This window comes from Schistosoma mansoni, chromosome W (genome assembly GCF_000237925.1).
Source record: "Schistosoma mansoni strain Puerto Rico chromosome W, complete genome".
Classification (NCBI taxonomy): domain Eukaryota; kingdom Metazoa; phylum Platyhelminthes; class Trematoda; order Strigeidida; family Schistosomatidae; genus Schistosoma; species Schistosoma mansoni.
Window position 1 is genome coordinate 10699070 of NC_031502.1, and position 14205 is coordinate 10713274.

General features: G+C 30.8%; 1 protein-coding gene across 1 annotated transcript in view; it reads right to left on the reverse strand.

Annotated features, from left to right (window-relative positions):
- Nucleotides 1-14205, reverse strand: part of Smp_158720 (protein kinase) — a gene marked incomplete at both ends in the record, with an annotated part of 51396 nt that overhangs the window by 10230 nt on the left and 26961 nt on the right. The window contains 4 exons of the mRNA XM_018788512.1: nucleotides 1929-2061; nucleotides 4038-4154; nucleotides 5102-5224; nucleotides 10295-10420. Of these exons, the coding sequence (XP_018654047.1) occupies nucleotides 1929-2061; nucleotides 4038-4154; nucleotides 5102-5224; nucleotides 10295-10420 (499 nt within the window). The remainder of the gene's footprint in view (nucleotides 1-1928; nucleotides 2062-4037; nucleotides 4155-5101; nucleotides 5225-10294; nucleotides 10421-14205) is intronic.

A 14205-nucleotide genomic window follows, 5' to 3' on the forward strand; every position in this document is an offset into this window, starting at 1 on the left:
GCCGCATCCACCCTCCAACTCAACATTCTCATCAACATCCTCATCATCATTCACATCATCAACATCGTCATACGCATCATCATAATCATCATCATCTTCATCAACAACAACATCATCATCAACATCGTCATATGCATCATCATAAACAACATCATCACGATTCAAAGCTGAAGTAATGAATGTAAAAAAAATGGTCATATGAAGAATTGTTGACCACAACATTTAAATCTCAAAAAAACACCCACCATGTTAAAACATAGATGCATGAACAAAGATGTTATAACTATTGTTATCGGGATATAACAAACAAATAAATTCTCTTTACGTTTTTAACGTATGAACTTATTCAAATGAACACTTCGTATTAGTTGTCTCAACATATATTCTATGAACAATTCTGAATTCACATGCTAAAAACTTAGACACTGGACTATTAATTTGGATATATAATTGTGGAACATGAAGAAAATATTCTTCGTTCATATATCTGTGTTTGAATATGGAATAGAATGCAAAAAATACATACACTTATGTGTATATATCAGGTGATATTGTTTACGCCTTTTCATTTTATCAAGAAAAAACAACAACTGTAATGTCAAATAAACAATGCACGTACAATTTACTTCTTGTAATCGAATATCTGATGAACACTTAGCGGGAACTGTATACTATAAATGTATGCACTTTATTTCTCTGAAATGGTGCATTTTTCACATAAGAGTTCCGTGAAAGTTTTGTATAAATTCTTAGCTGATTTACTACAATGTGTTCACACTTACTAGTTGCGTTGTTTCCTTCTTTGGTTGTTTGACAATAGTTCGAGTATATCCATAAATTTTATTAGTTTGTTCAACGGCGTTTTATGTTAGCAACTACAAATTGTCCAATCTAAATTCTGAAAATGGTTTAGTTCCTCACAAATTTCAGTTCATTCGTTTCTGTTTATTCCGTAATGTATTAGGTCTACTTAAAAAGTGATAGTAAAGTTATTGCCATCAACATCTTGTTGCTTAAATGTTATTTCTGACTGGTGATCCTTTGATTAATGCATAATCGTGTGCAATAATTTCATACAAAGAACTGTCATGGGTTAGAAAACCATTATTATTGTTGCCTCAGTTAAACTATACATGTTAGGTAGCTGAAAGCAATAAACGGGAGAAATATGGACAAATCTTTATATTGTTTATGACTTACCTGCGAATTGTATCAATATTATTGGGGAATCTCTTAATTTTGCAACAGAAAGTCAACCCAGTGTTACGCTACACAGCAGTCAGACACACTGAGGCACTTGGAAAGTAATTAATGCTCGACAAGACCAAGTTTAATCAACAGTGTCGTCGTTAATAATACGTTGTCTCGTCCTGAGAAGCAAATGAATTTTACAAATCAAATTTGTCATGTAACTATTAGGCCAAGTTACTATCTAGGTGCTTAATGGAAATCTCTGGGAACATAAAACTCATGTTTCATTCTCAGTGGTACTCAAAGTAGCAACGTCCCTGGCTATGATACTGCTTGACATATAGTTAAAGCTTTGGAAGTTCATTATTCCTCTCAAAAATGCTGATTTATCTTTCTGATTAATGTAAAGGAACATGTAACACAGTTCACTGCTTCCTGTTAGATGCACGCGGTCAATATACATATGATAAATCGGACCATTATATCTAAGGACTATCGTGCAAACGTATTCAACATTAAGGATCTAACAACAGGATACATGTTACTGCTCAGACATCTATTAGTTTAAAGATCTTATGCATCAGAAATCTACATTTAAATAGACTAAATTTATAAACAGGGTCAGTAATAAAAGAAATTTCACTTTTGAAGCCATTTATTCAAATTTAGTGACTGTGCTAATATGTATTTCTTGAAGATTTGTAGCCTAGAAACAATAAAATCCTGATGATACTTACCTATAACAGCAAGAACTAATTCACGATCAACTGTTCGAATTGAGCTAACAAATGGTAGTACATCATCACATAGTGTAGGTAAAGTTAATTTTTTAAAAAGTTTTCCTAGGCACTCTAAACATGCAATGCGAATCTAGGAAAATGAACAGTGAAAATGTGCAAACAAATGCTGATTTAAAAATATGCCATTTGAAATAAATATCATATTAGAAACCGTAAGAAGAAACATAATTTTAAAATGTTTGATGACTCATCTTCCGTGTAGCTAAATTATTCACATTAAAAATCAGTATTTATTTATTAAGAAAGTGGAAATGGCTAGGTTTCATATTGTTACAATGAATATGGTAATCTCAGTATTTTGTGACAACAGAGTGAACAGGACAGATTTCACACATCTTATTAGTTGGTATCTTCTGTAAGTTTCCAGAAACATCCCTTTAGAGCAAAAAGAATGTTATAAGAACTATTGTGTTATTCATCTTTTAAGTTTGAAAGATAAAGTTTCTTTTGCAGATCTGATTTGGGAGTTTAAATTTTCTTATTATATTATAGTACTTGTGCACTGATTACTCAAAGAGGGAATCGGTGTAGTATGTTTCTGGGATGCGTGGTAAACCTTTCCTTTGCACGGTAACGGTAACTGGAATAAGATGATTTCAGTCCTAGGTTAATTCTATATAACGAGTAAGTCAATTTTATTTCAATTGTACCTGTTGACCATTTAGGAAACCTGATTTCGTTTGTAGTCATAACCTCACTGAAATTAGTTTACTTGACTATTATTCTTCATATATATGGAAATATAATTCTGTCTACTACGTTCACGGTTTTATTTTGACTATTTCCTTTTCTCATGGTTTTCTGTGCAGTTTCGATTATCCATATTTTCATCATAGGACAAAGTATATCAAAATGATTTTTCTAAACACACAACTCTGTAATTTTAGGTAGCTTGATATTAATAAAGAACTTCAAAACAGAACCAATTCACTTTATAATGTAAACCTGGTTGTTTTATTCAAAATGAATAACGTTCGTTTAAATATTTGATTGAACTGAAAGGCTTTTATTTGAAAGTTGTGAGAAGATAATTATAAATAACTAGGCTCTGTTATTTATACCACAACATATAGTTTATTACTTTCTGAAGTTTAAAAGAATTTTCAGCCCATGAACTTCATGCATGGAAATATGAAAAAAACGTGAATTCTTGTTGGTTTTCAAGTAATATATATTTTTAAACCGATAAAGATCGAGTGATTGTTCTCCAAAAAACTATCGCTAAAATGGTGTGACTGTTCCGTAAATAGAATCAAACGTGAATGTTGGGAATTAGATATACCTCATTTTTAGTCAGTCTGATTTCTTCATCATGGTTGACATTTTATTTTATCTTTCCTGTGTTTGGCTGTTGGTAAATCTTTAGACTTTGAGAAACTAATCTTAAAATTATCAGTAAAAATCATAATTCTATTTGACTTAGATGCTGATTTATCTGTCAAATCTGTTGAAGGCTTTAAATGGGAACCTGAAAAAAAAACTGTTTAAGTGATTTAATAACTAGAAGATATTCAGTGATATTATATGAGAATACTTCATTGTTTAATCTGAAACTTGAATAATAATTTACTCATTTGATTGGCTGAAGCTTGTTTGAGAACAATAATTTGTATTCATTTAGTATCCAATCTTCTTTTCGTATTGATTTTTCAAATAATTTGCTAAATTAATTTTGGTGATTTACATCTAAGTAAAATTTATGTATTTAGATCAATGACTTGAAAATCTCTAAAATTTCCAAGTAGGTCCAGTTAAGAAATTGTTCTCTGGTCCAGTTTTATCCGGGTTTTTTGTGTCAGTGATGTTTCAATGTACATAGCTATCAATTTCAACAATCCGATAATAGATGGGCTATTTTTTTAAACATGAAATCTTAATTTTTAGATAACAATTTCATAATGGTTGGAATATGTCAGTGCCAGTAAGCCCTAATCAACATAAAAAATAAAAAAAATCTTTACGATTTAACTTTTAATTGTTGAACATGTTTTGTTTTATTCTTTATTCGAATAAAAATGTTTCTCCTTTTTTTACAGTTTACCTTACCTTGGGATTTGATGTTTTACGATTATATATTTCTTTGAGCTGTGGTAGAATTGATTGGACAATTTGTGTATTATTAAGATATTTTGACAATACTGAAATTGCATTCTGAACAGTTTCCTTTTATTTTTGGTTATACATTTAGAAAAGAAAATATGCGGAAAAATTGTAAAACAGTTAGTGAATATTCAGTAAGATATTTCAAATGTAAAGTTTTCAGCTGATTGGAAGTCAGATGCATATTTGAGAAATGATAAATTTTTTTTTGGAATAGGTAACATCATTAACCATCAAATTACACAGCGAAAATTCAAAGACATTCTTTTTTGAGGGCTCCTCACTAAAATAGTTGAGTCGCACTTACATATTAGTTATAAATAATTGGAAGCATGAGTCAATTGAAGCCAGACCACCGAGGAAAACCTGGAAGCACTGGACAAAACGGCCGTCCAGTGATTTCAGGTTATCCTTAGTGGTCTAGATTCAATTGACTCATGCTTTCGACTATGCAGATACTAAATCTCCACAAAACCCCCTTCTGATTATTAATAATTATTCGCAAATTATCACTCATTGTATTATTCAATGACTGCTTAATAGTAACCCATAATTTTCATGATTTGGTAAAATCATGTTTCGGTTGGAGATTAAAATCTCTACCAGATATTTCTAGGGCCTGATGTTGATGATCTAATCAGAGTATTTGTTCAAATAAATGATAAAAGCGTTTGATGATATTAAATAAAACTTGAGATTCGGATGTATACGTTCCAGTGAAAACTATTTCTTTATTATGGTAAACATTGTCATAAATAAGAGAGGGTAATTTTTTTGGATTTTAGTATTTGGCTTATATTTAACAATCGTCCTGGAATACTTATTAGCATTATGTAAGGTATACTTTAGTTATTATTAAAATAAATGATTTTTGAATATTTTCAAACGTAATTATTGAAGACAAAAACACATATATGTCATGTACCGGTTTTTCAAAACTGAAGGGGAATGCAATAGATTTTTTAAGAGTTTTTACATGCATAATCATATATGTGAAAATGACAGCTTACCAGTGATTTTGGAGTGCCCGGCTCAAGGCAGACAAATATTTCAGGGAGGAGAAGATTTCCAATATCATCTTGACTAATATGATGAATAAAGAAATCTGAAAGGTCCAAAATTACCATACTTGTCTAAAAAAGGTCAAGGAACAAAGAAAAGATATTTTAATGTCCAGCACTTCGAATCGCTTTTATTTCCATGACTTTGAGATACAACGTTAATTGTAAGCTACAGCTTCAATTTTATCCACAAATATAACTTATAATAGAAATTTATTTCAATAATTGAGAAGCGTCTGCAACAATAAGTAACATATAACATACTTAAGAAGTGAACAGGATTATCATGGTTTTCCTAAAACTCTGGCGGGAAGCCGTGACATTTGTAGTCGATGAGGTCAATGTTGAGAAATTGGGTCATCATTTAAAACGTATGAAAATCTTGCTGTCTGACAAATATAGCAAGATGTGTGACCTCATAAGCCGCTACCCTGCAGTCAAAAAGTATATTGTTAGCTGCAAAATCTAAAATTTAGGACCCTGAGCGCTATTTAGTGCCTCTAGATTTTCACTAGCTCCTTAGCTGATGAAATTTCGTGGAAAATATAACTATCCAGTAGTATATTGCTCATTGAGTTGTTTGAATGCAAAAGTACTTTCGATAAATTAGATGCAAAATCCAGATACTTTTGATAATGATATCACCCTTTATCCTAGTCTTAAACGTTCTCAGATTATTAAATTAAGAAAATATATATGCTTAACCTTTTAACTGAGAACCAGAAAAATTAGTTGATTCATCACAAATGTGTTGACAAAACCGGAAAACGTCTGTTTGAAAATCTAATATTAATATATCAGATTATTGGACTTATCCTGGTGGGCATGTAACTCAAATGGATAATTCTCAAACATTATCAAACAGCTCGTAACAACTTGGTAATTCTACAAAAAACAAACTTTTAAATATTCGCTTCTGGAACTGTTAGATCTTGTGTGCATTTTTCTAAGGCACTTTAGAGACAAAAAAGGTAATTTATATATGTACATTGGGATTCAAATACATTCATCTAATAGGTTCTGAATAGAATAAAACACAAGTCTACAATTCGTAAGAAAATGACTATATCAAAACTATCCACACAGAAGTCATATATAGCAACAAAGATTGTTCGGAATCCAGTTAATTAATAGGGAAAACGTGATTACACAAACTTGTCACAATAATAATGTAAAAATAACACCTGTCTTATATTACACATTTATTACAATAGAAATTAATATAATCAAACTTTATTACAGACTTTGCATTCCATCTCATTTTCTAGAATCAGGCAAACTAAAATGATTTTTTTCATTTTAACTTTTATAAAATAATTTCTAAAGCCCAAATGACCTAAGCTTGATATTGATTTAATAAGTTAATTGAATAATATTAAAACAATGATAATCCATTAAAAGAATGATCATTCATCCGTGTAACTTCAACTCTAATGAATGGTGTCCAACCATAACTTTTAAGAATAAAAAATGACCATTAAATAAAAGTTTAAAGTCAGTTTTATTCGAAGTAAATAACTAAGTTAAGCCAACTAACAAATAGGTTTAGAATACATTATCATTACTATGATTATAAAGAGTTCTTGAAAAAACGATCCCTTAAGTCAATCAAATTTTCAACGACCAAAAGATCGTCAAGAGATATAAAAGTCCATCATACAGAGTATAGTTGTAAGTTCGATCAGCGGTCAGCATAGCAAACAAAATAGGATTTGCTTTACAACAGAGATGAGCATGTTAAGAGTAAGGGGATTGTGTAAGATAATGACCGTACTCTATGATGAGTTAAATGGGGCCGAAAACCGTGTCACTGAACAGTGTTAATGTTTCGTGCTTACTATGGAGCTGAAGGCCAGAGGTTTAACCTTGTGTAGAACAGTGAGTTCTGATTGTGTACGTCACTCGAAATTAGAAAAACTTAGATGCATTGTATTTTTTGACTTTTAGTGATTCTGAAGCTGATATCAGTACCCACGGAAAACTATCATCTGAAAGAGGACATCTCCGTAAACCGCTCAACTAATTAAAAACTTCAGAAAATAGTTTACTTATCCAGTCCTCACTGAAAGCTTCTTGAATCTAATACGCGCTCATTTAGTAATTATTAAGCTTTCTAAAATATAAATGGTTAAGATAGTAAATAATTCATAAAACGTTTCATACAACTAAGATATATATTTGTGACATCCTGAATCAAATAGGCTTGTAACTCAGAAATGATCTACTGCTCTAAAATTAGACATTGACTTAGATTATTTAAGCCAAACATTTTATTCTAAGAAAGTAAAGAAGTATTGAAAATGCCAAAATGAAATAATTATTTGATTAGGTAATAAGGTTACCATAAACTGACTGAAGTGATATAAAAAATACGTCTTTGTGCTGTGTATTTCGAACGATTTGGTCACAGGTTTACTCGATCAAAATATATTGAGTAAACATTTCACATTTTTCCTATCACACTTTTAAAACTAATTGACCCATACTGATAAAGCCTCTGTTCATGAATCTTTAACCCATGATGGTTTTAACCTCTTATTGAAGAGGGACAAATCTGAGTAGAAATCATGAATTATAGTTTCTAGTATTCCTAATTAGTTTAACGCATTTATGAATATCATTGAGTCGGAGTATTTACTCGTATTTTCCCAACAAATTTCAAATATCATGTCACTGTCTACTTTATTTATTGTCAGTTTATTAACATCGCTATCTTTTACTTCTACGACGCTGACACAATGGAAAGGTATAACCATGTTTTGTGTTTATTGAGGAGTACTGATAATCTAGTATTGGCTATAACACTTTCAAAGATAATCTCTTTGCATTTGTAATATAAACTTAAACCAATATGTGTGATTTATAGCTAGATTTATATTCATTAAACTGAGTACTACTTGATATTTAACAAACAATGGTTTACTGAGTCAACTTGGATACACAATATCAGAAAAATTAACCGTCTACGAGCAGCAGATACAACTAATTTAGTTACACCTTCTCAAGATGTAGTTGCATGCCGAAGACGATTGGAAAAATAAGATAATGTCGAACATCAGTTACATTCAAATCAACTAAGTCCTTACCATATCAGAAAGAATTCTTATCGATTTTCTGGGAAAGGTCACATGTCTACGTTATGCAGTATAAGCACTATTTTTGTGACTCAGTATTTGGTACCTTATTGTGGGATACAACTACCGAAATTCAATAATCATTTAGAAGCACACAATGAAATAGTTTCACGGACAAGTAGTTAAGTCATTATTTTCGTTTTTAATATAAATAATTGTGTAGAACGTATAAAACTATATGATCAGGACGACTAATAATTAATAAATTAATCACAAGTCGTACATGGATTTTGATGATGAACAGGAAAATACAAAAATTTTATTGGCTTCAACTATTCGGAACTTTCAAAGGGGTAACTAAGGAGGTACCCGTTAAGCCAAAGTGATTATATAGTAATTACGCAGAAAATAAATGGCATCTGTCGGTTGGTTTATTTCCGAACAAGATAATCCATCGTACGTTTGTTGTCAGTCAGATGATATGAACTATTTCAAAATATTTGTGACTATTAGTAGTAGCTAATTAAACATCGCTGATGACGTCACAGGAAATATCAGTATTTCTTGCAACTGGTTCACTATACAAATCTAAGCAAAGAAAGAACGATGCAGTCTGCAAATAATATAGTTCCTGTTTTGTTTATATTAGTATTTGTATATAATTTTAGTTAATTTTGCTGAAGGTAAATAATTCATTCATAGGCGTGTATACAAAGACTCACAGTAAGTAATTGAGCTATGAAAATTTATTTATGGGTAAAAATGTATTGATTACAAATGATAGCTAAAGAAAACAAAGTGCTTCGACGATTAAAAATATTGAAAAAAATCTTTGGGAAAATTGCATTTAGTTCCATTTATCCATGCATTCAACATTCAAATAAAACATTCTTAAATAGTTGTACTCGATATCATACTAGGACGAAACGGTCGTCCGGTGCTTCTAGGATTTCAATGACGATGTAACATTGATCCATTCATGATATCAATCTAAACTCAACAGTATTCACTACCCTATACTAACAATAAGATAAACATAATAAGTTCTCTCAACTTTGTTTTACTTTAAATAATTTACCTGAAGTGATTTGGTTTCAGTTAAAATTTTGTGCAAGTGGGATTTTAAATATCTGTCATAGTCGTCAGATTCCGCGACTTTAATCATTGTTAAAAATGATGGTAGGATGTAGGAAATTAAGTCGTTTGACTCATATAACCATTGTAAAATAATTGGTAGAATATATTTATATCTGACATTCTGAAATCAAATGGAAAAATATGAAGATATCATAGAAGTAATCAGATATTACAGTAGATCCATTAAATGATTACTAGTTGAAGAAAGAAATATCAGATATCATTTGTATGTTGAGGATGGATTTATATGAAATTTGTGGTATTGACATGCAACTTATATGTCGATTTTAATTTTTCATAGCTAAAAAAGATTGGAGTCTAACGGTAAAACGTTTAAAATAATGAGCAATGGTCATATGTTTAAATCTAATGTGCTGTTGTTCACCGTTAAATCATGTAACTCAGCTTATTATTTTTATTATAAATCGGCTTACAATCTATTTAGTTGAAGAATAATTCAAACATCCCCTTGTTACATTAAGTTATTTTAACAAAATTAATTGAAAAATTGAGTATAATGTGTGTAGATGGGATAATTTCAAGTAATAAGCTAGAGTTCACCTTAATATCTCATTTAACGTTAGCTCACGGTTTTGACTTATGAAGTTATAAGTGAGCTAGATTTTCATTAACAAGATCCTGATGGCAGAATATGTCAAAGTGCTTACAGTTTTAAGGTTTTTTGATCAATAATGTAGTTTGGATAGAGAAAGGACAGATATCTGATGTTTTCTGCTCTGAACGTATTTTTCATTTGTGATGCAAATAAACACAAGCTGCCTATTATTATTACGAATAACATGATAGGCGAGTAAGAAGGTGTTTAACTTTTCATTAATCCATCATCCTGTTGCAGTAAAGGAAATAAAGATTTTAAAAATAAACTTCAGTCCAATGCGAATCATAATCAATATTCATGTAATCAACTTACAGGTTCAAATAAGGGTATAACTTTAGGGAGTCGGCCAAAAAATTCTTTCTTCTGATTTAATGATTTATCACTCAATGTAAGTAAACCTTCGTAAGAAAGAACTACTGGTTCGTTAAATACCTTTAACTAAAAAGATAACATGAATAATGCATGAAGTATGGAGTACTTCTAATGTACATATGTATTTTATAATATTTTGTAATATGAATGTACATAATCTTCACGAAATGATGTCAATTAAGGAATAATCAATATAGGAGTGCCAGGAAACAGATTTCATAACCTCTACAAGAATCTTAGAATTTCATAGTAAAGGTGATGCCTAATAATCCAGTTGAATGAGGTTGAGTCATAAGATAAGCAGATGTTTTTCACATACTGATGATTATCATACACTGTCGTCTCAACCGCATTTACTGAACAGTTTCACTAAATCGGTGAACTTCGATTCATAAACTAATCTTTTAAAAGCTATTTGTGGGCACGAAAAATGATCAATGAGGATGGATACATTAATTATTACCAATACACATAGTTGTTGTTGATCACTGCTTTTATTGAGTTTACTTGATAAACTTCTCTTCATGTGAATGTCTTAGCAGTAAGCTATTTCTGGTTAATTTCAAATCTTATTCTTATTGTAATACTTAGTCTGCTGTTGTAGGAATTTATAAAATACCGCTGATTAGTTTCAACAAAACGAAAATAAAACATCAGGTCACAAAACCATCTGGCAGGTATATGATTCTATGTTCAAGTAATTGCAAATAGTTGAGAGTGCAGTGTAAAGACAATGAAATCGTTGTTCGTTACATTAGTAATCCTTAAAAATCACATTGCATCTCAACTTCTGCTTCGCATTACTGACATCTTAGTAGAAAATGCTCTATTAAAGAATTTATGACAGGACTTTTCAAAGCATGTACTCCCATATATACATGTATATATATTTCCCATTACATGATGCATTTATTTTCTATAAACCTGGCCATGTCCATGAACTGGCCTGTATTCCGTAATCATTTTCAGAACATGTATTTATTTTTTCGTTTTTTTAACTGAAATGACTTAACTCCGATGGATATTAGAGTATTGGTTTAAGCCCAGGCTCCGAATAGCATTCGTGTTTTTGACTGTAATTTCAATAATGTGTTATCACTAAGGCGATCTTCGTATTTACTGAGAGCATTCGAAGTACTACTATCGGGCCTATGTTAACACGTATGCTAACACAGTAAATAAAAATAAACTGTTATTGTTAGTTAGGTAATTTAATTAATTTTATTTTTAAGCCATATACTATATTCGGTTATCAATAATAATGTTTTATTTTGTACTATATAATGCAAGTGAGAAGGGTTGTACTAACTTGAGAGTAAACGAAAGTTTGTAGTAATATTCTATAGTGATTCAACCTATACTTTGAGGAGTGTCTGTTTTCTTTTTTATAGATTTTATAAGATGTCAGGTTACATTCCATGATTCACAGCTATTTTATTTAAATACTAAATTTGTCAACTTCGCACTCAGAAAATAGTTGATATTTAGACTGAAATTTGATCAATCTTGGTTGGCATAGGTGAATCCACTGCGAATAGCCTCGATATAATCATTGTGGCACATTCCATATAAACTTGTGTCATAATGGCTATATCAAGGCAATCTGCACTGGCTACACACGTACGTCAAACAAGTCTGATACAATTTCAGTCAAAACATCAACAACAAGATCATCCGAATGAATAAAAACTAGATTGAAACTCATATACTTTGCATAAGTAAGTGGTTTTCTGGACTCAGTAGAAAGGTAGATAACGCACTGGTATTTAAAGCGGACGGTGCTGGGTCCGAACCCTGGAGTGAACATCAACTCTGGGTTGGCGGTATATCCAGCTAAAGAGTCTCAGAAAGAACGAAACGTACATCACGAATACCAAAGCAAGTCCCATTCCATCCGTTTATATTATCTAATGATGTTTTTTTAATTATCAATGCTTAATTTACCATATTACATTAGGTTAATGAGAAACAATCCTTCTAGTATGTTTATATTTATAGCTATCATTTAGTTAAAAGCCTTGCCATTATTTTACTAAATACATAGACAATGACATCCATGGTCAAAGTGGTAGCTAAAACCACAGGTCATTAAATTTCTTTTACCAAATTAATTATTCATTCTGTAGTTTTCTTGTAAATAGGATAATAAATAATCTGACGAAAGTATTGATTATTTACATACTGTTATCTAGAAATATGTTTACAATCATAGATAAGAACTATTTATTCTTGTTTACTTGGAATGATTGTCATGAATAATGTTGACAAATATAAAATGCAGAAACATCAATAACTTGGACTAGGGAATCAACATTTTGTTTCATTTTAATCACATAAACCATGAATTAAAATGTTGGTAATCAGAATCTACAGAACAATTATCAATCTTTTTATCTATTTATCTTAATAAACATGTTAAATGATATAAATGTTTATCTGTAAACAATTGATGATGATGATGATGATGATAGAATATTGATAATTGCAAAGATTGTCCGTTTGTTCAATACAATGTTTGAAGAAAGTTGATCATCGTGTAAACAAGTGATATTGAGAATATTGATTCTTGTTATTGCGGATGTCAATTATCTATAGAACAAAAGTTAATTTAAATTCACTTAGTATTACTTGTTTGAATCTTTCCATTGATGTTTAGGACTGCAACTGGTCAGTCTCTAATTGGCATATGTGCATACTGTGCGAATTGCCTCGATATTGCCTCAATTGAAAAGCATTGTAAGCAAAGATGGACGCTTGACGAGTCCCTAATAGGGCGAAACGCGCGTCCTGGATTCCACTGCTAGCCACTATCCATCTTTGCTCACAAAAGTTAATTTAGTTTTTCAGAAGAACGCAAAAGCCAAAATTTTTGGGGAATACATGTAATAATAGATGTCAAGTATGAGACATGTACATGTAATTGACGTAAAACTTATTCAATAGTTGTCATTTTTAAAACAAACGAAATTCTATCTTTGCAGAGTAATTTGATGCGGTATTTTGATATTCTTTTGGATATTACTTTTCATCGTAGATGATAGTAGACAATATTGAGGTTTACTAAATGATATCTGCTATACAAATAGGTTTCTATGGATCACGTTTTTGTTTCGTAAGTGATAATTAACTTGTGAGTGTGATGCTGGCCTTTGTCGACAGCAATTCTGTGAGCTAAGAGAATCAAATTTGAACTAAAATTTGACAAGGACAGTTTTCGAAGAGCATCTGCTTGCTGTCAAAGTTTATCTGTAGACTCGAATTCTTGATTGACAAACATATAAAGTAAATGACTCATATTGAAAATCATATATTTAGCACCAAGTTATACACGTACGAATACACAGGAACATGGTTCATTTAAAGATAACGGTGACACGAATAACCTTAGAGAATACAACACCAACATACACTCTGAAGCACGCTTGATTTTTTATGAACAAGCCTTATTAATGAGATTTTCTGTCATCCTGATTTTTCACTGTCTCATTTAATAATCAGTAGAGTGTAAAGATGGTAATAATCATATCCCATAAATTTTATCATAACAGTTTTCTACATATCACTCAAAAAATTAGAACTAGTGTATAAATAAAATAGTAATTTATATTTAATAATTCATTCGTAATCACTACAAAGAAAACCATCTTCTGTAAGTCTTAGAAATCCTATTTCCTACGGGTAATCATCTTTTCTGGACCGGCTTTACCAATTTGTGTAAGCCTGTGAACAGCTCTAATTTACTTCCCACAGGACAGTGTACTTGGGTTTGGATACTATATCTTGAAAATTTACATCGATTAAATGAAGTCAGTTTTTTTGGTACAAATAGTTTATCTTGCAGCCTAAGCATA